The sequence below is a fragment of the Panthera pardus genome, unplaced genomic scaffold (genome assembly GCF_024362965.1).
Source record: "Panthera pardus isolate Hobbes unplaced genomic scaffold, ASM2436296v1 HiC_scaffold_8, whole genome shotgun sequence".
NCBI classification, from domain to species: Eukaryota; Metazoa; Chordata; class Mammalia; order Carnivora; family Felidae; genus Panthera; species Panthera pardus.
Window position 1 is genome coordinate 113,674,829 of NW_026527013.1, and position 26,267 is coordinate 113,701,095.

The 26,267-nt window shown below is 41.3% G+C and overlaps 1 protein-coding gene across 1 annotated transcript in view; it reads left to right on the top strand.

The window, feature by feature from the left end:
* DNAH11 (dynein axonemal heavy chain 11) overlaps positions 1-26,267 on the top strand; it is a 358,971-nt gene that overhangs the window by 197,145 nt on the left and 135,559 nt on the right. Inside the window, exons 47-54 of the mRNA XM_053898599.1 lie at positions 748-913; positions 1,577-1,679; positions 3,384-3,623; positions 5,025-5,186; positions 5,458-5,651; positions 10,520-10,682; positions 12,188-12,311; positions 12,761-12,903. Coding sequence (XP_053754574.1) covers positions 748-913; positions 1,577-1,679; positions 3,384-3,623; positions 5,025-5,186; positions 5,458-5,651; positions 10,520-10,682; positions 12,188-12,311; positions 12,761-12,903 — 1,295 coding nt within the window. The remainder of the gene's footprint in view (positions 1-747; positions 914-1,576; positions 1,680-3,383; positions 3,624-5,024; positions 5,187-5,457; positions 5,652-10,519; positions 10,683-12,187; positions 12,312-12,760; positions 12,904-26,267) is intronic.

A 26,267-nucleotide genomic window follows, 5' to 3' on the forward strand; every position in this document is an offset into this window, starting at 1 on the left:
TCCTTGTTTGTTCTTTCATTTATTTAGTCATTTGTTCATTTAACAAATGACTTGGGATTGTCATCAGGAATACAGTAATGACCACGATGTAGTTTCCTGTCCTTGAGCTGTTTATTGTTCATTTGGAGAGTCGGCAACTATTAGATACTACATCTTACACAGTCTATTCAGGGTTTTCTATCCTCATGATTTTTCTCAAATCCGTGCAAAGTCATTTAGGCCCGTGAAGAAATGTAAGCTGATGTGTGCACAAGATAGAGTCTTCGTACAGGATTCCCTTGTACTTCTGCACTTGGATAACCCAGGAAGAGAAGCATGGGGGACTCTCTTGAGCTGTCCCTAGAAGCTCCTGCAAGAGTGATTGAGAAAGACAAAGACTGAGGAAGTAGGCCATGGCTGGAGTGACAGTGGGCCATGTATTAGAGTGGGTTCCTGGAGGAAAGTACACAGACCAATGATGGTGTTGCCTCAGCTTGATGGCCAGTGTGGTATCATGTCACAGATGTTGAGTCCTCAGGGAAGGAGAGGTGAGGTGACCTCTGGCAGTAGGAGGGTGGTTGACCGGAACACATGACACAGAAGAGATGAGCAGAGAGTCATCACTGATATTAACCTGCAGAGAGGTGATACTTGGAGACTTAGAGTGGATGAAATGGACAGAAGATGAGGAAAAATTAGAAAAAAGGGATTAAGGACAGAAAGTTAAATTTTATCCAATTGGTGGGCAGAATGATACATTTGTTTCAGGAATTCTTGAGAAACCTCTAGAGAAAAAAGCTGGTCGTATCTATGGGCCAGGAGGAAACAAAAAACTGGTTTATTTCATTGATGATATGAATATGCCCGAAGTGGACTTATATGGCACAGTGCAGCCCCACACTCTGATTCGACAGCACATTGATTACGGACACTGGTAAGCGAGTCTCTGTGCTTTATTCTTTATTGAAATCCAATTATTATTTTGCATGAACATTGAAGAATAAAATTACCCTGATTTGCTCCTCCTTCCGAGGAGCATTTTCTCTGTTAACTTTTAAGTGTCATTTTACATTCCCTTTTCATTGTCATAAGTGAGGTAAGGTTCCTTTTGTATCTTTGGAAGAATTGGATAAAAAAGTGACGTGCCTGTTTTGTGCATTACTGTCTAGTTGAAGTATTAAACTCTCAAATACACGAAATTACTTAGATGCTTGACCTTACTCTGTGGGCTGTAACTGTTTGGTAACGTCTGGGTATTGCAGTATGCCCATCCCTGCCATTAACTAGCAGAAGATCCCCCAGCCTAGCTGTGGTTATTTCTAACCAGAAATAGCGTCATGTGAGAATCAATAAGCATTAATAGTGTGTATTGATTTAGCTCCTTATGCCGATTCTGGCATCAAAGGAGCTATGTAGCCTTCTGTTTTCTGAGCTTTAATTTTTGTGTCCCTGAGATGAGACGAACACCCCCAACATCACAGAGCGCTTGTAAAGATCAAAGGAGACACTTTGTGATGAAGTCCTTCATAAACTGGGGGATTTTGTTGTGTTGTCATCTTTGGTTTTTGGATTTAAGGTTCTTTTTTCTATCTTTCAGGTATGATAGACAGAAGGTGATGCTTAAAGAAATCCACAACTGTCAGTACATTGCCTGCATGAATCTAATGGTGGGCAGTTTCACAATCAATCCTAGACTACAGGTAAGGTATAGAGTACTGCTCCCTCCCCAATGGGCCAATAAAATACCCAAACATTATAGATTGTGATTCTTGGTGCTGTGGATAGAAACGAGGGCTGCTACTGGACATTTGGTTAATAAGCATGTAAGCTATTTTTTTAATAGACTATTTTTTAAATATTTATTTATTTATTTATTTATTTATTTATTTATTTATTGAGAGAGAAGAGAGCACATGTGAGCAAGTGGGGGAGGAGCAGAGAGAGAGGGAGCGAATCCGAAGCAGGCTCTGTGCTGCCAGTGAGAGCCCAGTGCAGGGCTCAGTATCAAGAACTGTGAGATCATGACCAGCCAAAGTCAAGAGTCGGACGTTCAACCGACTGAGCCACCCGGGCATCCCATGTAATAGAGTATTTTTAGGAGCAGGTACAAGTTTAGAAAGGGAGGAGTTTTAGTTGAAAGTATTGAGAGTTTCCATGTACTCTCTCACACTCCTCCCACCTCATTTTACCCTATTATAAAATTTTATGTTACTGTGCTGCATTTGTTACAGTTGATGAACCAATATCCATTATTACTAACCAAAGTCACAAATTTACATTTGAGTTCATTCTTTGTGTTGTGTATTCTGTGGGTTTTGGCAAATGTATAATGTCAGGTATCCACTATGAAAATACCATACAGAAGAGTTTCACTGTGGTGAAAATCCCCTGTGCTCTACCTATTTTCCTCCATCCACCCTCCCTCCTGAATCCCTGGTGATCATTTAATCAGTTTACTGTCTCCATAGCTTTACCTTTTTCAGAATGTCACATAGTTGAAATCCCATAGTATGTAGCCTTTTGAGATTGGCTTCTTTCACTTCATTTAAATTGCAGTTAAGGTTTCCCCATGTCTTTTCCTGGCTTGATACCTCATTTTTTTTTTTTTATCACTACTTCATATTCATTGTATAGGTACATCAGTTTGTTGATCCATTCACCTATTGAAGGATGCCTTGGTTGTTCCCACATTTGGGAATTATGAATAAAGCTGATACAAATAAATATTGATGTGCATGTTTTGTGTGTGCATATAAGCTTGTAGTAACAACAACCCCCACCAACTATAACATATGTTAAACAAGAGCATACAGCACCAAGTGTTGCTTGTTCCCTTATCTGGAATCAGCTGGTGGTTGGCTGGGTGGCTCTCATGATCTTGGATGGGGTCATCGATGTGTCCAGGAGTTGACTATCAGCAAATCTGTGGTGGCTTTGACTAAAGTGTTAGGGACCATGTGGCTCTTCTTCATGGACCTCTCATCCATCAGTAGGCTTGTACAATTCATGGCAAAGGTAGAGCCTTAATAGAGCAAGTGGATGGGTGCCTGGCCGGCTCAGTCCATGGAACCGGTGGCTCTGGATCTCAGGGTTGTAAGTTCGAGCCCCATGTTGGGTATAGAGATTACTTAAAAATAAGATCTTAAAAAAAAAAAAAAAAAAAAACAAGTGGAAGCATACAGGCTTCTGACAGTGACTGGCACACTGCCACCTACACCTCACTCTGTTGGCTCAATCAAGTCATATGGCTAGGCCCAGAATCAGAGAGGAGGGCACCACAGTTATGTAGCAATGGGTACAGGGAGGGATTTAAAAAATAATAGTTGGGCCTTTTTTTTTCTTGCACAGTCTCCTGGTACCATTATAATCCTAATAATATGCAACTCTTATATTTTGTTTTTCAGAGACATTTCACTGTGTTTGCATTCAACTTTCCCTCCTTGGACGCACTACACACCATCTATAGCCAAATTCTTAACTTCCATTTCCAGCAGCAAGCATTTGGTCCCTCAGTTCTCAGGAGTGGCCCCTTTTTGATACAGGCAACAATTGCATTTCATCAGATGATGACACAAAACTTTTTACCCACAGCTGTTAAATTCCATTACCTGTTTAATCTGCGAGACCTGTCAAACATCTTCCAGGTATCTTGACAGCCCTGGGTTATGCATCTTGGGTGGAGGAATGATTATAGTAATATTAATGGTGTTCATTTCTGGAACTTAATTTAAGAGAATGCTGTATACTTTTGTGGGTGTATTCTTTGATTTTTAAACCATAAACTTCTCTGTGAAGTATGGATGGCAGGTTTATTCCCATTTTATCAATGGGACTAGTGGTTTCTCTAGGTTGTGTAGCGACTTAGGTCCATGTATTCCATATAAATATTTGAGTGCCTCATTTTGTGCCAAATGAGGGGGATCGTTTGTTATTTGCTTATATTTATGCAGTGTGATTCTTAAATATCCATCAAAAGCAGCTTGAATTTCTTACACTGCTTAATTATTTTGATTTGACCTTGACACTTACTTTGCTTACCCGGTACAAGGACAGCATTTATGTGTTTGGTTTAGAAAGGAAATTCCAAAGAGGGGATTGAAACATGGAGTTAAAAAAAAAAGTTAACTGGAATGATCTACCTTATACAGTAAAAGTGGTTGGAGGGTTATTTATGGCCTGTCATTCCGCAACTGCCTCACGACCGTAACACCACATCAGGCGCCAGCTTCCTGAGGACGTGGGCCACTCATTCTCATGGCCGTCGTTCTAGCACCTGCTGGAAAGACTGTGCTCAGTACGGTGTGGTTTAAAAGTGGATTTTTAATCTTAGGGTAAAAAGGGGAAGAAAGGCCATAGGTGACATGGGATGAGAGGCCTGGTCACTGCTTATGTTCGGGCTCTCAAGTACACCTGACTTCACCAAATGTTGGTTTAGCGCTTGCAACTACTTGTCGACAGCTCGCTGTGTTCTCTCCTAAGTCTAGAGCCAACCGACTCTCTTGCAAAGTTGTGGCTTTGTGTGAATCCAAGATAGTGGAGGGCAGTGTTGAAACAGAGCGGGACGCAAAACGTTTTGGTGCTGATTCCGCATCTACCCACAAAGTGTGATTTGGGGCAATTTACTTTTGGTGTCGTTTTCTTCATCTGCAAAATGGAAGGGTTAGATGAACTGATATCAGACGGTATTAGAATTTAAAAATTTTGATCCTGTGACATTCATGGTAGCTGTTTGTAAAACAGTTTGGGGAAACTTGATCTGTCGAAAGACTTAATAGACGCGAGTCCTCTAAAGAGGTGTTTATTTCCGGGGCTGGCTTTTGAAATACAATCTTAGCTACGTTCCAAAACTGGGTATAATGCTAGTAAATTTTTAAGATATTACTTACCAGAGAGTAAAACTACCACTATAGTAATTCTACTGACAATATTTCTTTTGAAGTAATAAATTACTAAATTTAGTATACAGTTAAAATGGTAAAGGAAAATACTATCTTGGAGTGTTATCAGTTACTGAGTTTTTAATTTTTCCCATTCTTTCTTTGTAGGGGATTTTATTTGCTTCTCCTGAATGCTTAAAATGTCCAAATGATTTAATACGCCTGTGGCTTCACGAATCTTCACGTGTTTATGGAGACAAACTGGTAGACCCAAAGGATTGTGATTTGTTTCAGAAAAAAATGCTGGAAACTGCTTACAAACACTTTGAAGTAAGTGTGTGGAATGTCAGAGGTGTCCATCCACTCTGGCACTAACTGGTGTCAGGGCAGAGTTAGATACACATGTGAATGAATTGTGCACATACTTACCTTGCTTGGAACCATTGTGATTCCGGAATGTACACCGTCTGTACTTGGGAACATCCCACCTACCTGCTCATGGACTGACCTGCATGCTCTTCCCTTGACGGGCCCCTGTGCTTCCAGATGAATCATTCTGGATGGCTGCTGTGACTATCCTTGTCTTTTCCTCCTCCTGCAGGGTGCAAATGGTCATGCGCTGCTTCAACAGCCCCTCATCTATTGCCACTTTGCACATGGTGGGCAAGATCCACGTTACCTGCCAGTGAAGGACTGGGAGGTGCTGAGGACAGTTCTTACAGAAGCCTTAGACAGCCACAATGAGCTGAATGCTGTCATGAACCTGGTTCTGTTTGAAGATGCCATGCAGCATGTGTGAGTTGACAAGTCCTGATGGTTTTTACAATGTAAAAATGGCTGGGTCACCACAATCGTTGTTTGACTGTAGATCATACTCAGTACTCTGAGTTGGTAGTTCTTATCTCTCATTTGCCATCCAGTATAAAACTGTAAGTGTCTCTCTAAGTTAGGTCACCATCTTTTTTTTATTTTTCCCAGAGAACTTTTATTTTTTTTTTCATTTTTGTTTTTTTATCTACATCCAAGTTAGCATATAGCGCGACAATGATTTCGGCAGTAGATTCCTTAATGCCCTTTACCCATTTAGCCCATCCGCCCTCCCACAAGCCCTCCAGTAACCCTCTGTTTGTTCTCCATATTTAAGAGTCTCTTATGTTTTGTCCCCTCCCTGTTTTTATATTATTTTTGCTTCCCTTCCCTTGTGTCCATCTGTTCTGTGTCTTAAAGTCCTCATATGAGTGAAGTCCTATGATATTTGTCTTTCTCAAACTAATGTCATTTAGCATAATAACCTCTAGTTCCATCCACATAGTTGCAAATGGCAAGATTTCATTCTTTTTGATTGCCAAGTAATACTCCATTGTGTGTGTATGTATGTATGTGTATACATATACACATGTGTATACGTATATATACGTGAACATATATGTACGTATATATACATACATATATGTTCATATATACATACATATATGTATGTATATATATTATAACATATAGTACTCCATTTGTGTGTGTGTGTACACACACACACACCCCATCTTCTTTATCCATTCATCCTTCAATGGACATTTGGGCTCTTTCCATACTTTGGCTATTGTCGAAAGTGCTGCTATAAACATTGGGGTGCATGTGCCCCATCGAAACAGCACACCTGTATCCCTTGGTTAAATACCTAGTAGTGCAATAGCTGGGTCATAGGGTAGTTCTATTTTGAATTTTTTGAGGAACCTCCATAGTGTTTTCCAGAGTGGCTGCACAAGTTTGCATTCCCACCAGCAGTGCAAAAGAGATCCTCTTTCTTCGCATCCTTGCCAACATCTTTCATTGCCTGAGTTGTTAATTTTAGCCATTCTGACAGGTGTGAGGTGGTATCTCATGGTGGTTTTCATTTGTATTTCCCTGATGATGAGTGATGTTGAGCATTTTTTCATGTGTCAGGTGGCCATCTGAATGTCTTCTTTGGAGAAGTGTCTATTCATGTCTTTTGCCCATTTCTTCACTGGATTATTTGTTTTTTCAGTGTTGAGTTTGGTAAGTTCTTTATAGATTCTGGATACTAACCCTTTATCTGATATGTCATTTGCAAATATCCTCTCCCATTCTATCAATTGCCTTTTAGTTTTATTGATTGTTTCCTTTGCTGTGCAGAAGCTTTTTATTTTGTTAGGTCCCAATAGTTCATTTTTGCTTTGGCTTCCCTTTCCTCCGGAGACATGTTGAGTAAGAAGTTGCTGCGGCCAAGGTCAAAGAGGTTTTTGCCTGTGGATTTTGATGCCTTCCTGTCTCGGGTTTAGGTCTTTCATTCATTTTGAGTTTATTTCTGCGTATGGTGTAAGAAAGTGTTCCAGGTTCATTTTTATGCATGTCGCTGTCCAGTTTTCCCAGCACCGTTTGCTGAAGAGACTGTCTTTATTCCATTGGATATTCTTTCCTGCTTTGTCAAAGATTAGTTAGCCATATGTTTGTGGGTCCATTTCTTCTGGGTTCTCTATTCTGTTCCATTGATCTGAGCATCTGTTTTTGTGCCAGTACCGTACTGTCTCAATGATTACAGCTTCAGAATGCATCTTCAAGTCCAAGGTCACATCTCAGTAATGTCATATGTCAGTATACTATTTTCTGATGTGTGGTCACAGCCATAATTTCATTTCACTGCAGCCCTGTTAGGTAAGAAAACTAAGAAAGAGGAAGGCATGGGAGATGTTCAAAGCCGTAAGGTTCTTAAGGGGCAGAAACAGGATGAAGTGAAACTGCTGGTCATTGGTAAATCCTGTTTATGGAGTGCCTCCCGAGTGCTAAACAGGAACAGTGTAAGGCTTTTCACTACTTTTGTGCAAATTAGAAAAGGAAAGGGGCATGTTTGCTTGGCAGAAAATTAGATGCCCCTGTTCCGGTGTAGAGTTTGGCTGACAAGGTTCTCTCTAACCTCCTAGACTGGGTTTTTTGGGCAGTGCACAGATCATGCAACCTTCCATAGCTCCCTTGCTGTCAGACAGGGTTGTAAGGCACTAGGGATACAGCAGCAAACAAGATAGTCTAGTCCTTACTCTAGTTGGGCTTATATTTTAGTGATGCTGAAAGACACTTATAAGAATATGAACAAATAAGCAAGAAAAATGTCGGAAAGTGATATGTCATGCTAGGAAATAGATCGATTCCAAGTACTAAGTATGCACATTCCCAAAAAGGGTCTGGGTAACTCTGTGAGGAGGTGATATTTAAAGTGAGATCAAATGGTAAGCAGGAGCTAAGCATAGAAAGATTTGAAGGAAGAACATTGTAGGTAAGGGCATATTTCATGTGACCCCAGGGTTGAAGGTTCAAAAACAGAGAAGGGGTCATCATGGCTGCAGCATGGAGAAAAAGTGGAGAGAGCAGTGTGTGACACGGAAGGAGAAGCTGCAGTGGGTCTTATTGGTGCCAGTTTTTTCCTTGTTACCAGAGGAAGGAGTTCCAATTTTATTCTACGTGCAGTGAGAAGCTTTTCAACAGAGTTGAGCACAGGAATGACAGTATTTGTGGAATAGTCTCAGCAGCTTGCCATTGCTGCTGCTGTGTAGGAAGCAGGGTACGTCTTTACGTCCATTATTGTTCTCCTGGTCACCATCATTGGTCACTGCTGTATTCGTTTGCTAGCATTGCTGTCACAAAATGCCACACACGGATGGTTTAGATTAACAGACATGTATTGCCTCACATTGGAGGCCGAAAGTCTGAAATTGAGGTGACAGAGAGCCATGTTCCTTCTGAAGGTGTTATGAAGGAATCTGTTCCAGAATTCCCTCCTAGCTTCTGGTAGTTCCTTGGCTTATAGCAGCTTAACTCCAATCCTCACATGGTATTCTTCCTCTGTGCATGTCTCCTTCCAAATTTCTCCTTTTTATAAGGACACTGGTTGGATTGCATAAAGGGCCCACCTTACTACGTAACGTAACCAATTTCTTCCTCAGTGACCCTATTTCAAAATAAGCTTACATTCTGAGGTACTAGGGGTAAGGACTTTACAATATAAATCTGAGGGGATACCTTTCAGTAGATAACACTGGCTTTTCCAAAGTGAAAGATTCCAACAATCTTTCTGGCAAAGATTAAAATAATGAAATCATGGTTAAAAATAAGTCAAGAAGGAAGGAAGTGTGGGAAGAAGGAATTTGGAACACACACACACACACACATGAAAGGTGGAGAATCCAGTTTTTAGAAGTTGCTCTTGAAAATGTTTATAGCCCAAGTGCTCAAGAAAAACTTTGGAGACCTCCCCATCATGAGTTATTATAAGCATGTTAAGTATTGATAGTTTCATCGATCCCTTTGTGGTTGCAATCCTCTGGTTATGCCATGGTTTCAGTTAGAATTTGACCATGGTGCTAATTGAAGTATTAGTAACACTGTTTCTGCTTTGGCTGGGAGACACTGTGTATGTACATTATGGGGCAGGTGAAAGAGATCTCCTGCTGCTGCTGGAGGAGAGACTCTTGTCACAAAATCCTTCAACCTGGGCTCCTCAGTGGTCTAAAAAGGAAGACTGTTTCTTTGATCGGGGAGTATGCTGAGTGACTCAGGGTGAGAGATGACTTCACAGCACGTCCTGGAGGGCTTGTAGAAAGGAACTTTGCTTAAGAACCTGGTGAGGTACAAACCTCGAAGCAAATGTTAAAATGAAAGGGAAACTGCTTTGTAACTTCGGGCTTGACCTGCATTAGAGTAGTTTTTCGGCTTTCCAGAGGTGATTTTGTTGTGTGGTCATGTAAGGTAAAACCCACTGGAAGGGCTAAGCTTGTAAAATTAAGCTGTCTTTTTAGTTACTGAAGGCTTTCAGTGGAGAGGTGCCAGTCCCAGCATAAGTGATCCCAGCTTTGTTTTATCTGGAAGTGCTTTTGTGAAAACCATCTAGGTGGATCATTGAAGGCTGGAAGTTGACATTCAACCTAGAACTGACGTGATGCTGTCTGATTTTTTGCATGTGGGTGTCTGTATGCTTATATTTTGGGTTTTTGCTGTTCTTAGTATTCATAACATAATTATGACTTATTTCTTCAAGATGATGTTAAAGCTAGCTTATTCGTAACTATAAAATGTGGGGATGATATCAGTAGCTTAGTCCTTCAGAATCTCCTCAATAATACAGAGCAAGGGACTAGTTGGACTTGCTGGAGATATAATTCAGTGATTCTGAAAGATTTCACTAAATTTTCTAGAGTGCCCAAGGACAGACAGAGCTTTAGTGCAAAGGAAGTAAGAATCGTAGAGACAGGTGTTTAATCTGCATGAAGTCAGTCACATGTGAGATATTTGTTGATCGAAACAAATCCATTCTTTCCAAAGTAATTTCACAGCGGAAGTTTCTGGCACAAGTTGCTGGACTTGGATGCTGGTGAAGTTGGGGTCTTTCTTGCTAATCGTAAAAACTTGGCACTTGACGAAAAGGCCTTGTGTATGGACAGGAAGAAAGCGGTGAGTCCAAGATGTGGTTAGCAGGGCAGTTTGTTAGGCCTCCAGTGTGAGGGCACAGGGAGGGAGCATCCTTGATGTGGAAGCAGATGAGAGAGGACTTAAGGTTTAAAATAAAAATTCAGGTTCAGTGTGTAGAAACGTTTCTAAAAAGTAAAGCAGACCTAGTCCCTAAGCTCGTCAGCCTTGAGTGTGCCTTCTCTCTCCAGGTGCCGCATCAGCCGAATCCTTCGCACCCCTCAGGGTCACGCGCTCTTGATCGGAGTGGGCGGCACTGGCAAGAAGAGCTTGTCCCGCCTGGCAGCTTACGTTTGCAGCCTTGAGGTCTTCCAGGTCACTGTGACCCAAGGCTTCGGAATCCAAGAACTCCGGGTGAGTGAGGGTGGCAGGTGGTCCCTCTGCCCTCCTGCCTGGTCGATAAAGCAGGAGCTGGTATCGTGCCTGTGTCAGCTCTGACTCCCCGATTTGGCCAACGCTTCCCCTGCCAAGAGGGGGAAAGTTTCTGCTGATTTAGGTACCTTTGTCTCTTCATGGTAAATTTAGTAATAGTAAAATTCTATAAATGCTTATAGATATATAAGCCTATAAGCCTATAGACCTGACTCAGAAAATACTGTATTAAATACTTGCTTATAGGGGCTTCTGGGTGCCTCAGTCAGTTCATCATCCGACTCTTGATTTAGCTCAGATCATGACCTCACGGTCATGGGATCAAGCCCCACATCGGGCCCTGTGCTGACAGCACGGAGGGTACTTGGGATTCTCTCTCTCTCCCTCTCTCTCTCTGCCTCTACCTCTCTCTCAAAATAAATAAATAAACATTTTTAATTAAAAAAGTACTTATAACCAACATGGTTTTTCCTTTGTATTGACCACACTTGCTGTTCAACACTTTTAGTATTCCTATATAATGAAAGGGCAGAAAAAGGTACTGCCTTCACAAATGCAAGTAGATTTCTTCCATTTTGAATGAATCGTGAAAATGATTCATTGACAGGAATACGTGTGCTTTTTAAAAATTGGTTTTTTAACTTGGGGTGATGAGCACTGGGCATTGTAAGTAAGCGATGAACCCCTGAATTCTGTTCCTGAAACCGATATGCACCGTATCTTGGCCAACTAAAATTTAAATTAAAAAAAAATTGGCTTTGGGGTGCCTGGATGGCTCAGTCAGTTGATCATCTGATTTAAGCTCAGGTCATGATCTCATGGTCTGTGAGTTCAAGCCCCATGTCGAGCCCTGTGCTGACCTCGGATTCTGTCTCTCCCTCTCTCTCTGCCCGTTCCCCACTCGCACACGCTGTCTCTCAAAAATAAACAAACATTAATTTTTTTTTTTAAATTTGGGTCTTTAATCAGAACCGTACTTACAAAGTAATATTCAAGGTTTGTGGAAAGTGATGTGTGGGTGAAATGTGGGCATTTTCACCCAAAAAGGGAAAATAAATCACATGCTTTCAATATTTCTAAGCAAAACGAAGTACATAACCAAATAAAAACTGTTTTCCCTGAAATAGTCAGTTGTTGAAATGAGCAGATTTTTCCTTTTACCATGTTGCTTGGCAAAGGCATCACCAAATTCATTTTCGACTAGTAGGAGGGAGTTATCCGTTGGCCACTGATTTTCATCCCTATGTTCCATTAAGCCCCAGACATGGCACTCATCATTGTATTGCCAGATGAGGTGATGTCATGCTGTTGACCCCCATGTGGGGTTTCCGAGAGGAAAGAACATGTAGGTAGACAAGGGGAAAGTTAAACATGCCTCTTTCTCGCCGTTGTTACACAGTGCTTCCCAGCCCACACAAACATAGCACCATCGCAACATCACATCAGCATCGCAACAACGCATGAGTGATAGCCTCCTTTACTTACAGGTAGATCTTGCCAATTTGTACATCAGAACTGGAGCCAAGAACATGCCCACTGTGTTCCTGCTGACAGATGCCCAGGTTCTAGATGAGAGCTTTCTCGTGCTGATTAATGACTTGCTGGCATCAGGTGATTAAATCAACACATTCCTTGAAAGATCTTCCCCCATGACAAATTATCTGTAGTTGCAGTGAACTTTAAAGAGAGATAATTTGTCTTTGAGGTATTTGCTGGGACAGTCTTTGGGGAGAAAGCCGTAAACCTAACTAATTTGATGTGTATTGCTTTCTTAGTCTGCTTACAGTTGTAAGGTGCTTGGAGGAGCCTTGAGGAAAGTAGTAAATGTTATTCCTACACGTACGCGCTCAGTGGGTGTGTCCATCACAGCTTGTTCCCCGTGTGCCATGTGGCCTGTAAATACAAAAAAGAAAAAAAAATTGAATTGCATTTCTGATTTCCAACTCTTTATCATTTAAACTGAACTTTGTATTATAAAGCAATCCAAGCATTAAAAAGTCTTATCTAAAATTGAAATTGTGACTGCCTTTCAGTAACTCTACTCACTCCTTTGGGGGCAGGAGAAATTCCGGATCTGTTCAGCGATGAAGATGTAGACAACATAATTTCTGGAGTTCGTAATGAAGTTCGTGGTCTAGGCATGGTGGACTCCAGAGAAAATTGCTGGAAATTCTTTCTGTCCAGGGTGCAGCTACAGCTCAAGGTAAGAAACACTTGCTTCCATGCATAATGTTTAAAACCTGCCATTGGAACTCTGACATGGTTCGCCTTCACGGTGCATACCGTGAGTTTGAATTTCATCCATTCGGTTTGAAAGGACGTTTGCATTTTTACATGCCCATGTCTGGAGTATACCTTCCGAAGGTTTCCCTTATGCTGAGCATCTATAAAGCATTGCACCGAGCAGACTGTGTGCTGCTCGACTGAACTGGACGTGGTCTTTGTCCTTGAGGAGCTGACACTGCTCAAGGAGACAAGAGCCCTTACAAATAACTCTAGTACAGGACTGATGTGCGTATCGCCGTGAGTTACAGGCAAGCACAGCATCATTCCCTGCAGTGGGCTCTCCTGGAGGAAGTGACATGCCATGCCTCAGGCATGGATTGGAATCTATGGGGAAGTGCTGGGTGGGGAGGATCCTTCAGGGAGAGGACATAACAATTTATGTAAGTGTAGGGTTGGACTGTCCTGTAGACCTTTGGAGAAACCCAAGATTGCCCTGAATAACCGGAACACAGGGTTTGTTTTAGGGGAAGAAGGTGGATCAGGCTGGGAAGTAAGTTAGGATGAGGTAAAGGGTTGTAAATCAGGAAGGCAGCCGTGGGAGACGTTTGGATTAAGGAACTGAATTACGTCAGTACTTCAAGGCAAGCAGTTCAGGTGTATTAACCAGACGATCTGAGTGTCAATGGAGTTTCTTCCCTCCAGACTGCTCTGTGCTTCAGTATTGCTCATAGGGATATAATATAACCAAATACTAGCCTCAGGAAAGATCAAGTATTCTAAGAAATACCTCCAAATTCATGGCAGGAAGCCAATTTAAGGAAAATTCAGGCTTCCTGGTATAGACATGGTTAGTAACCTAGCCACTTACCACTTTGCTGTTACTTCTAGGATGCCAGGCCTGTCGGGCAAGTAACAGGCTCCAGGATTCAGTAGTGCCTGGAAACCACAAGGAAAGGGGGTGGGGAGTGTGGCAGCCATGAATGTACCTCCCCTTGGAGAGATTGTAAGGTTCTCTTCTGCACTGCTCTTTTAAATCCCACATTAATCTTACTGAGCAATGGTGGGCTGACGTTAGATCAGAATTTACAGTTCACTTGCCCAAAGCGTTTTCTCCCCATCAAGATGTTACTAAGAATATTTTTGCTAGGTCATAACAAGGCGAGAGATTTCTCCCTGTTCCGTGGTGGTACATTTGGATCACATTTTCTTGATGAAATGGAAAAACAAGTACAATAATAGAATTTGAGATGGTAATGTTATAAATCATTATCAAAGTCTGTTCTTAGAGCAACAAAATCAGCATTACCTAGAAACTTTCTATAAATGCAAGTTTGGGTGCCTGGGTGGTTCAGTCTGTTGTGCCTCCAACTCGATTTTGGCTCAGGTCATGATCCTAGAATCCTGGGATTGAGCCCCATGTCGGGCTCTACGCTGACAGCATGGAGCCTGCTTGGGATTCTCTCTTTATCTCTCTCTCTGTCTGCCCACTTCATACGTCATGGGACACCTGAGTGGCTCAGTCATTTGAGCATCTGACTCTTGATTTCGGCTGAGGTCATGATCCCAGGGTCATGGGATCAAGCCCCACATCTGGCTCCGCACTGAAAACGGAGCCTGCTTAGGATTCTCTCTGTTCCGCTGCCATTCCCAGTTTGTGTGTTCTCTCTTTATCAATCTCTCTCTCAAAAAAAAAAAAAAAAAGACCAAGTTCTCCAGTTCCACCCCAGATCTCTTGAATCAGAAACTCTGCATGGGATCCACAATGTATGTTTTAATAATCCCTCTGGGTACTGCTGAGGCACACTAAAATTTTGAGAACCATTGTTAAAAATAATGCTAAAGTGAGCGTTCTTTACCTACATCTTTTATATACAACTTTGCTTTTATCCATAGGATAAATTCCTAAGAGAATTGCTAAGTTCAGTTGTTACAGCTTACAGTGTTTTGTTTTGTTTTGTTTTTAGTTTATTTATATATATTGAGATAGAGGGTGAGAAAGGGGCAGAGAACGAGAGAGGGAAAGAGAATCCCAAGCAGGCCCTGTGCTGTCAGTGCAGAGTCTGACGCGGGGCTCGAATTCATGAACTGTGAGATCATGACCTGAGATGAAACCAAGAGATGGATACTTAACCAACTGAGCCACCCAGGTGCCCCATTACTTATGGCTTATAGTGGTTTTATTTTTATTTTTTATTTTTTTATTTTTTTAACGTTTATTTATTTTTGAGACAAAGAGAGACAGAGCATGAACGGGGGAGGGGAAAAGAGAGAGAGGGAGACACAGAATCTGAAGCAGGCTCCAGGCTCTGAGCCATCAGCCCAGAGCCCGACACGGGGCTCGAACTCACAGACCGCGAGATCGTGACCTGAGTTGAAGTCGGACGCTTAACTGACTGAGCCACCCAGGCGCCCCAAATGGTTTTAAAACACACCTGCCAGTTCTTTGATGTGCTTTTTACACACACAGGTAGCGTCTAATTCCTTTCTTCTTGAATCAGGGTAGGCTTACAAGTATGGGAATGTGGACATGCTGAGTAACTTCTGAGGCTGAGCTATAAAGCGCCCACTTTTCCATTGACTTACACGTGGTTTTTTTTATAAGACTTCTATGTATACAAAGCAATTAGTCTTATATATGTATTTCATATATTTTTCCAGTTCTTATTTGTCATTTAAATATACATACAGTACATGTTTATTTGTTTATAACTTTAAAGTTTTAAGAAGTTTTTTATTAGATGAATCAGTGTTTTCCATCATGGATTTGGAGTTGATTGTGAACTTAGGGAAGTTTTTCTCTCCAAGATTATAAAACTCTTCCCTAGAAGCAGTGAGAATTCAGCTGGGCAGCAAATAAGAGAATATCCCCAAACTTAGAGACCTATGCTTTATCCTGTTTCCTTTCTGCCAACGCTTTTCCTCACGCTTCCTGCTTCGTGACCACCACATGAGTGCAGTGGGGTCTGTATTCCAGATAGGAAGACAGAGGGGGAGGGCAATGTGGGAGTTCTCTGAGTGGGAAACCAAGGCTTCCCCCCAAGACCCTACGCTGACGTCTTAGTGGCCACAAGTGTGTCACCTGCCATTTCTACCTACCAGGGAGTCTGGGGAAGTGAATTTTTGATCTTGTCACATGGCCTTTATGGATACAATTAGAAGTGGATTTTGGAATAACAGCAGATTCCATCATTCCAATACCTTTATGTTTTATGTTTAAAACTTTGCTATATCTAGGGGCGGGGGGGTGCCTGGATGGTTCAGTTCGGTTGGGTGTCCAGCTCTTGATTTCAACTCAGGTCATGATCTCACGGTTCATGGGTTCAAACCCCATGTCGGGCTCTGCGGTGACAGCTCCAGGCCTGCTTGGGATTCTCTCTCTCCCTCTCCCTGCCCTTCCAGCACTTGAATGCATGCATGTGCTGTCCCTCAAAAGAAATAAACTGATTTTTAAAAAAAGCTTTACTACATCTAAAATATATTTATTACCATAAATGGTAAAGAGTGAGCTGAGAGGTTTCAGGTTATGTTTTTTTCCAGAAAGATACCTTTTTCTCTTAACATCATGTATTCCTTCCTTACTGATTTAAAGTAATACGATTTAAGGTAATATCCTTATTATATGTCATATCGAGTCTATTTCTAGATCCTTTATTTTTTTTAACTTGTGTTTTTTTAATGTTTGTTTATTTTGAAAGAGAGAGAAAACAGGGGAGGGGCAGAGAGAGAGCGAGACAGAGAATTCCAAGTAGGCTCTACGCCGTCCTCACAGAGCCCTATGTGGAGCTCGAACTCATGAGCTGTAAGATCATGACCTGAGCTGAAATCAAGGGTTGGATGTTTAACAGACTGAGCCACCCAGGTGCCCCTGTTCTCTTGATAAGTCTCTGTATTACTGATCCTAGCCTTGTACTGTGTAAATCATTAAGGTTTTATTACACATTTTTATATCTAATATCTCACCATTCACGTTTACTTTTTCTTTGCTCTCACATGTCTCTATGTCTGGAAAAACAACAGAATCATTTTGTCACATTCTAAACACATTCCATTTTCATTTTGATTGTAATTGTGCTGACTGCTTATTTTATATTTGGGAGAATTAAATATTATATAAAGTTTTTTGTAGAGGGAATATTTCTTTCACGTGGTTTTCTGATGGCATATTGTTTGTATATAAGAGAGCTATTGATTTTTAAATTTTATAACCTGCTATTTTTATAACCAGCCTCTCTGGTAGTTTCTGATAGCTGGTTGATATCACATAGCCTGCAGGTAATATTTTGTCTCTTAATATTCTGTTTATCTGCTTTTCTCCCTCATTGCATTGTTAAATTTACTGAACGTTAAATAATTATGATGGTAGTGGAAACTTTGTCTTGGTTTTTACGTTAATAAGGACATTTCTCATGTTTCACTATTAAGTCTTTTGTTGGCTTTTGCTTCAGAATATATATCTTGTCAAGGAAGTATCTATTAAGTTCCTTTTCAGCATCTGCTGAGATAATTATATGGTTTTGCTCCGTGAACTTACTAACACTTGTAGAGTACAGATTGATGTATCGAAGTTTTAACATTTTTACGTTTTAAATTCATCTTTCCCTTCACCTGTTTCCTTCCACTCCACTTCAGGAGGCCTTCCCAAAGCCGAGACCAGTTTTATGTTCACCTCTTTTCAGAGGCCCTTCTTCACTGTTGACCTCACCCCGAGCTAGAATTTATTTTGGTGTTAGATATGGATCATTTTTCCCCTATTGCCACAGGATTCCTACTTGAATAATCTATCCCTTTCCTACTGAAATGAATAAGAGAGTTTGTGTTTTAATGCTAAGGAAGAATAGGATGTCTCCCTCAAATACTCCTGTCCTTGTGACCTTGTCACTCCATTTGCTGCATCAAGAGGAGTAGTGATGAGCATCTTACCCTGGGGGACAAATAATATGGCATAAAAATGGGTCACCTTTTAGCTTCTTTCTCTTCATAAATACTACCCTCACATCCTTGGATTTTTAAGAGTTGTGGCTTGCCGTGTGTCAGTTTCATATGCTGTGATTCTCGCCAGCGTGTACTAACGACTCAGAATTCCCGATGAGCTGATATTTGCCTTGATTACGTTCCTACCGGGGCGACCTGGGAAGCTAAATGTGTTACAGGGTTGGTGAGCACACCTGGCAGGTCAAGCTAAATGACGTGAAGTTGCCACCCCATTACCCATGCTCACCACCCAAAGCCAGTACCCATTTGGAGTGCAAGGGCAGCGAGAACCTGTTGGCGTGCAAAATGTGACTTCTCAATCCGCAGGGCACTTCCCATTAATGACTATCAGATGTGAGTACTTGGATTGCCTGAAATAAGCCAATGAGTAAATGCCAAATGCTCTCTCTCCTTCATGTTTGTATATGTACATATTTTCTTGTTAATTTTTAAAAAATGTTTATTTATTTTTGAGAGACAGAAAGAGGAGGCACAGAGAGAGAGGGAGACAGAATCCCAAGTGGCCTCCGCCCTGTCAGCACAGAACCCAACACGAGGCTCTAACTCAGAAACCGCGAGATCACGAGCTGAGCAGAAGTCAGATGCTCAAACGACAGAGCCATGCAGGCGACCCGTGTGCATCTTTTCACACATAATTCTCATCTTGCAACTAGAGTGTAGTATGCTCATCTTCTCTACCGTTGACTTTAGTCAGCCCAAGAACTTGTCTTTCTTGTCTTCCTTCTCAGCCACCTGATGCCCTAGGGAAGGAGGCACTTGAGGTGTATAAGAGCCGCTCATTGTTTCCTGAGACTCTGGATACCTGTCTTGTCACGTATCTGTCTATTGAGGGATGTGTGTGTGTGTCTTTGTATACATACACTTATGTGATTTGTATTTTTAGAGAATGAGACAGTCATTTCTGATAATGTAAGAATAGGTGTTCATTGTAGAGAATTAAAAAATACAGAACCATATGAAGAAAAAAATTGGGCTAAATTATGTTGCTTGGAGATGACTACCGAATGCCTATCGGTATATCTCCTTCCAGTTTTCTGTATGTGTATAAACACATGCAAAGTACATATTCAGAACTGATGGTTTTTTCACATCTGTCACTATTTCCTTACATTCCTTTTTGCCTTTTTTTATTAGAAGGCTCCCATAGAAAAGAAATGATTCCAAGAATTGGGCGTATGGAGTAAAATACTTCACTCAAACATACTTTATTCTAGATACCTATTTGTTTAACACCTTTATTCAAGTATATCCTTTACCAAATTTCCTAATGGTTTGTTACAGTTTTATTGATTTATAGGAATTCTTTCCATATCTGGATAATATTCAGATGTCCATAATGTTCTTACCTACTTTACATGTTGCCAGTGATTCTGCAAGTTCATCATAATCCTGCCTTTGTTTACGATGACTTCTGTTTTATATTGTTAAAAAATGTCTAATTTTTCTTACATGATTTTGTGTGTTAAGGCTTTTTGAGAAAGCATTTCCATACTTCATAGTTGTGAAAATATTCTTCTGAATTCTATTTAAATTGACTTAAAATACTTTTTTTTTTAATTTTTTTTTTAACATTTATTTATTTTTGAGACATAGAGAGACAGAGCATGAACGGGGGAGGGGCAGAGAGAGAGGGAGACACAGAATCGGAAGCAGGCTCCAGGCTCTGAGCCATCAGCCCAGAGCCCGACGCGGGGCTCGAACTCACGGACCGCGAGATCGTGACCTGAGCTGAAGTCGGACGCTCAACCGACTGAGCCACCCAGGCGCCCCCAAATTGACTTAAAATACTTTTAATGGTTAACCCTGGACTGTTGTGTACCATACAGGTGACTTTTCTACTCTCACCCTCCCTAAGTTCTGTAAACACCATTAATTATGTAATCTTTCATCACTGATTTGAAATGCTAGCTGTCCTCATATACTAAATGTTTAAACATGTAGTATTCTATTTTTCGACTCTGTTATGTTCCATGAATCTGTTCATCCCTGCTTACATCATTATCACACCGCTGGGGTACCTGAGTGGCTCAGTCGGTTAAATATCTGACTTCTGCTCAAGTCATGATCGGGTGGTTCGTGAGTTTGAGCCCCACATTGAGCTCTATGGTGACAGTTCAGAGCCTGGAGCCAGCTTCACATTCTGTGTCTCCCTCTCTCTCCTTCCCCAACTCACACTTTCTTTCTCTCTCAAAAATAAATGTTAAAAAAAATTTTGGGGGGCGCTTCGCCTGGGTGACTCAGTTGGTTAAGTGTCTGACTTCATGATCTCATGGTCCATGGGTTCGTGCCCTGCATCAGGCTCTGTGCTGACAGCTCATAGCCTGGAGCCTGCGTCTGATTCTCTCCCTCTTCTGCTCCTCCCCCAGGAGAGTCTGCCTCTCTCTCGCTCAAAAAATAAATAAGCATTAAAAAAATTTTGTTTAATTTCTTTTAATATCACACTGCTTTGCTTATTGTAGCTTTGTGTTATATTCTGGAATCTGGTAGAGCAATATCTTCTTCCTTTTCTACATTTACTTAGCTATTTGTACCTTCACCAGATGAACTGTGGAATCAGCTTAGCATTTTAGAAAACCCTATGAGAACATATAGGCTAATTTGAGGGTGATGGATACATCTGCAATATTAACGTTTCCATTCGTTCACACTGTTTTTCTGTGTACTTAAAAACTTATGTTTTATTCCCCAATAGTGTGAATTGCGAATGTTGTCTTCTTAAAAATGTCGTTTGACGTTCTTACCCTTTTTTATTGCATACGAACTTTAGACTCACTTGGTTAAGCTCCATTCACCTTGTTGGGAATTACTAGAGCTGCCTAAGTTTTGTTAATGAATGTGGGAGGAGTAAGTATCTTCATAATGATCTTCTCTGGGAATGTAGCACATCTTGTCATTTAGTCAAAAGATCTTCATTGACTTTCAGTAAAGCTGCTGCTATCTTTGTATGTTTTACACATTTCTTAAGTTCTTTCTCAATATTTTATAGTATTTTTTGCTCTTGCCAAATTTTCTAACAGATTGTGGTGGGCAGATAAGAATGCCATTGGAGGGAGGAAGGTATGGATGGATGGATGGTTGGATGGATGGATGGATGGATGGATATTTATTTGTTTGTTTTACCAGCCAGTTCGTTGAACGCTCCAGTAGGTTTTATGTTTTGTACTTAAGAGTTTGCTGAGAGGACAGTTCCATCACCTTTGAATTTTTACTCCTACTTTCTATTTATTTTAGAGAGAGAAAGCATAAGCAGAGAGAGAGGCCGGGGGGCGGGGGAAGAGAAGGAGAGAGACTGCCTCTTAACTAGTCTCCCTACTCAGAGCATATCCCCATGTGGTGCTCGATCCCACAACACTGGGATCATGACCTGGGCCCAAATCGAGAGTCGGACGCTCAAACACTGGAACCACCCAGGTACCCTAGTCCTTCTTTCTAATAATTACCTCTTTTCTGTGTATTACAATATCCATAATTTTTGCACACCATTTAAAGCTTTTAAGTGATGACTGTAGCATCTTTGGCTTATTTTTTATTTTAATGGGAATGCCTTTAGCTTTCTGTCATTAAGCATTGGATTAAATGTAGGCTTAAGATATTTTTAACATTTTTAGGAAGAGGTGTTGTATCATATATGTTCTTTCGTAAATCCCCTTGTTTTATCCTGTCCCTTTGTTTTGGCCTATTCTTTTATTATGGGTTTAAAAAATTTTTCTTAATGTTTGTTTATTTTTGAGAGAGAGAGAAAGACAGAGTACAAACAAGGGACAGGCAGAGAGAGAGGGAGATACAGAATCTGAAGCAGGCTCCATGCTCTGTTCTGTCAGCACAGAGCCCAGTGCAGGGCTCAAACCCACAAGCCGCAAGATCATGACCTGAGCCAAAGTCAGACACTTAACCGACTGAGCCACCCAAGTGCCCCAATCTTACTATGGGTTTTTATAATGTTCCTTCTAGACTTTGGAGAGTATGAAATGAGTTTTTGTCCCTTTCTTTTTCTTTTTTTTTTTTTTTTTTTTCTTCCAGGTTCTCATCTACTCCAGTGGAATTATCTTCATTTAAATCTGCTGGATGCTTTTTAAATTTTTCTTGGTTTCATAGTATTTTTATTCAGGTTCCAGTGGAGCTTTTCTTGTTGTTCCTGTTCCTTCTCCCTCCTTGGGTAGAAGAGAGTTCAATTCATATGTTGGCTTTGGCAACAGATACCGTGGGCAATGTGCTCTTGGCTCGCACTGCAACATGTCTAGGGAGCCCGACAGTCTCAACAGAGATGTTAAGCAACACGGCCATTAAAGCTGCAGATTAACACAGAAGCTCATAGCATAAACCACAAGACTGCCTATTCACACAAGTAATTGTCATGAGGTGTCTGTGATCTTGTATAAAAAGCTCAAATACTCACCTCTCCAGTAGAAAATAAGATGTTGCAAAACCTTAGCCTTACACGACGGTAAAGTTTCATCTCTTTAGATCTTCATGTGGTTTACAGGCAGAGCACCCAGCTTCCTTTCCTTCATGGGGATGACAACCTAGGGTGGTTTTATCATTGCGAAGTGCTGTCTTCTATCCCTCCTGCCCCTCATTCTGACCCTTGGGCTGATGGAGAGCAGCACTCACTCTGACAGCTAGCTTGCCCAGTGCCGAGCCCAGGCTCTGCCCGTCTCTGCCCTGCCAACGGTGTTTTCCTGATCAGGACCACACCCTTCTGAATAGAGGAGCCTAACTCCTGCCCTTGTGTTGTTGATACAGTTTACACAAGAAGATTGAAAAGAACTTCAGAAAGAGATGGAAGTGTGACCTTGTATTTTCTGAGATTCACTTTCCTTGAAATTTCCTAAAACAGCAAAGCTTCAGAAGAAATTAGGATGCAGATACCAAAATTTCATTTTTGCTCAGAAGAGTTTTTCACATTGCCTTCTGTTGACTCCTTCATCTGTCTGTGGGGCCTTAGCAAGTATCAGCTGAGTGCCTGTGATGTGCTGGTCCCTGGGCATAGAATAGTGTGCAAGAGCCAGCACCTGCCCACCGTCGTCGGAAAGGCAGGCACGAACCCCCAAATGACAGAAACCAAGTATGCAGTTACAACTCTGTGCGCGAGAGGCACGGGGCATATAAGACAACAAAATGCAGGACAAGAAAAGTTTCACTGAGGGGGATAAAGGGTTGGAAAGTATCTCAAAGAAGGAGTAGACATCATCTGCCATATTATAAAAGAAATTTTGAACTTGGCGTTAAGTGCAGGGCTTAATCCAAGACAGAAGGACTTACCCATTTAAATTCAATGAACTTTGCATTTTGAAGAACATGTTGATGTTTTCCAAAACATTCTGCTTACCTTTGCATGTGGGGTTTGCCAGCACAATACGAGGTTTGTTCCTGCACCTGCACATGTGTGTGCACTCAGCACCCAGTGTCAACAGAAACACCGTCGGCCATTCTAGCAGAGCAGCACAGACCATAAGCCGCAAACTGCATGATGTGGTTCAAATATGGGTCCAATCAGTAGATAATTAGGCATCCGATTGCCTGTTTGAAAAAAAAAAAAAACAGAACACTGTTATACGAGGCTGTGGGGGCTGCCTACTGGTCTGCAAAGTAGTGTGTGGGCATTTCAGGTCCTGGCATCAAGTAGGGCAGCTGTGATGAGTGAATACGCTCCTCCTGCACATGGGAATACATAGTAGGGAGTAGATAGTATATAGTAGGGCATAGACCGCCTACTGTCTTCACTCCCCAGGAATGGATTTGCTCCTTGCTCTTTCCTTCTTTAACTTTTCTTAATGTTTATTTTTTGAGAGAGAGAGAGAGACATAGCACGAGCAGGGGAGGCAGAGAGAGAGGGAGACACAGAATCTGAAACAGGCTCCAGGCTCTGAGCTGTCAGCACAGAGCCCGACATGGGGCTCGAACCCACAAACGGCGAGATCGTGACCTAAGCTGAAGTCGGACGCTTAACCCACTGAGCCACCCAGGGGCCCCGCTCCTTGCTCTTTATTGAGATTCCACGTACAATTTCTTTCTGAATTGAAGAGTTTTGTTTTTTGAAAAAAAAGATGTAAAATTTCCCAGTGTAAGTAAGATACTACCTCTTATAAAAATTGGCACTGACCAATAGTCACAAGTAAAAGGGTGTGCGAATGATTTCACTGTGTGTTATCTAAAAAGAAAACAAAGCATAAAAATGTATTGCATGTGTGTATGTTGAAGATGCTTTTGGATTTCGTGAAGGTAATTGAAATTAAAAGGTTATTGGATAGGGGCTGATAGAGGGATAATATAAGGATGATAAAATGGTACTGAAACATTCAAACAAGGGAAGAGTTTGTATGCTAAACTTCCATTCCTAAGAGAATTTTCTCAGTAAGATTCAGATCTTATCATTCTTGAAAAATGCTTAGACTTTTGAGGATAAATGCAAACATAAGTTATGGATAGAAGCTTCTGAAGTAAATATGTGGGAGGGTTACTTCTATCTGACAGTATATCAACTGGAAAAAAAATGCAGAGTGACGGTAGCAATTCAGATTTCCATTACAAGAGGAAATGGACTGAGTCCTGTTAGTGATATACAAATAAGTATGTACTTACGATGGGATCTTACCCAAAAGAAATTGAAACGTATTACAAAGCACAGTGGAAAATGGGTTATTGCAAATGAGTCATAACACCTGTGTAGGGGGAAGAAAGGGATAGAAAATTCTATGGTATGGATTCCAAAAGCAAGTTTCTGACGTCCAAATGTTAGAGCTGTAGGAAATAAGTAGATGGTGATTTCAGGGTTTGCTTTTTACTTGTGGGAATTTGCTTTTAGAAAAGAACACAGCTGTCTGAGGCATTTTTGACTTTATTTTCTTAGTTGACTTTTCTTTCAGTCCACTGCTGGGAACTAACTTCAGCTGGTTTGGTCATTTGCGTTGTCAGGGACTCTTTGGGAGGAGGTATATATTTCAGTGACCTTCAGTACTTACAGGTACATGACACCTGTTCCAGGGTGGGGGGCTCTTGTCCCCCACTATCCCAACTCAAGGTGTGTTTTAAGGAAAGGAAGTTTCAGACTGACCTCAGGTACACATAGAGTTTATGTGTAGCACATAACTTAAAACAGGTCTTAAAGTTTTAAAAACGAGCTCTGTAAGCTTATTGCAGTCTTAGCTCTTTTCTTTTAGGAAACTGAATAGCACTTACTAGAAGGATTCTTCGGGGGCAGTTGGGGCAATATTCTCATGGTAGGATTCAGCTGGAATCGCATAAAAAGAATCATTCTGTAAACTGTTTACCATAGGACTGGTCAAAATCAAAGTCCAAAAAGCCAGTAGTATAATTGCTGGAATACTTCAGTATCTAGATTTTCCTCTTTTGTTTGTACAGCTGTGGAGATGGAAGTATAATATTTTTATTTTCCTCAGATATCTTGAATACTACTCATTTCATCAGTAAAACAATCAACTCCAAAGGTACCTACCTGGGTGGCTCAGTCTGTTAAATACGTGACTCTTTTTTTTTTTTTTTTTTTTTTTTTGAGCGTCCAGCTGTTAATATCAGCTCAGGTCATGATCTCATGGTTTGTGAGTTTGAGCCCTGCCTCAGGCTCCGTGCTGTCACCGAAGACCCTGCTTGGGACTCTCTCTCTCTGCCTCTCCCCTGCACTCACGTGCACTCTCACTCTCTCAAATAAATAAAATCAAATCCAGTATTCATGATGTCAGCTAATCAACCATTTATGTTGATGAAAGGACTTAGCTGAGAGTTCAGGTAGCTGACTTTGCAGTGTGGGTTTCCCTCATGTGAAATGTTGCTTCTGCATCCCTAGCCTCTATAGTTTCCATTGGACTACATGAGATACTAACCAGTGGCCCGAATACATAAAATGAGTATCCACATGCATATCATACTAGATTGAAGTTTTTTCAAAGGTAAGTTATATACGACCAGATGGCTTCATTGGTGAATTCTACCAACTATTTAAATAGTAAATAGTTTCACCTCACACCTCGTAGAATGGCTGTTAACAGAAACACGAGAAGTCACAATTGCTGGTGATGATGCATACACTGTTGGCAGGAACGTAAACTGGTACGGCCACTATGGAAAACAGTAAGGAGATTGCTCAAGAAATTAAAATAGTAGATTGGGGCACCTGGGTGGCTCAATGAGCGTCCAACTTTGGCTCAGGTCATGATCTCACAGTTTGTGGGTTCGAGCCCCGTGTCTGCCTCGGTGCGGACCGCTCAGAGCCTGGAACCTGCTTCGGATCCTGTGTCTCTTTCTCTCTCTGCCCCTCCCCCACTTGTGCTCTGTCTCTGTGTCTCAGAAGTAAATAAATGTAAAAAAATTTTTTTAAACTTAAGAATAGTA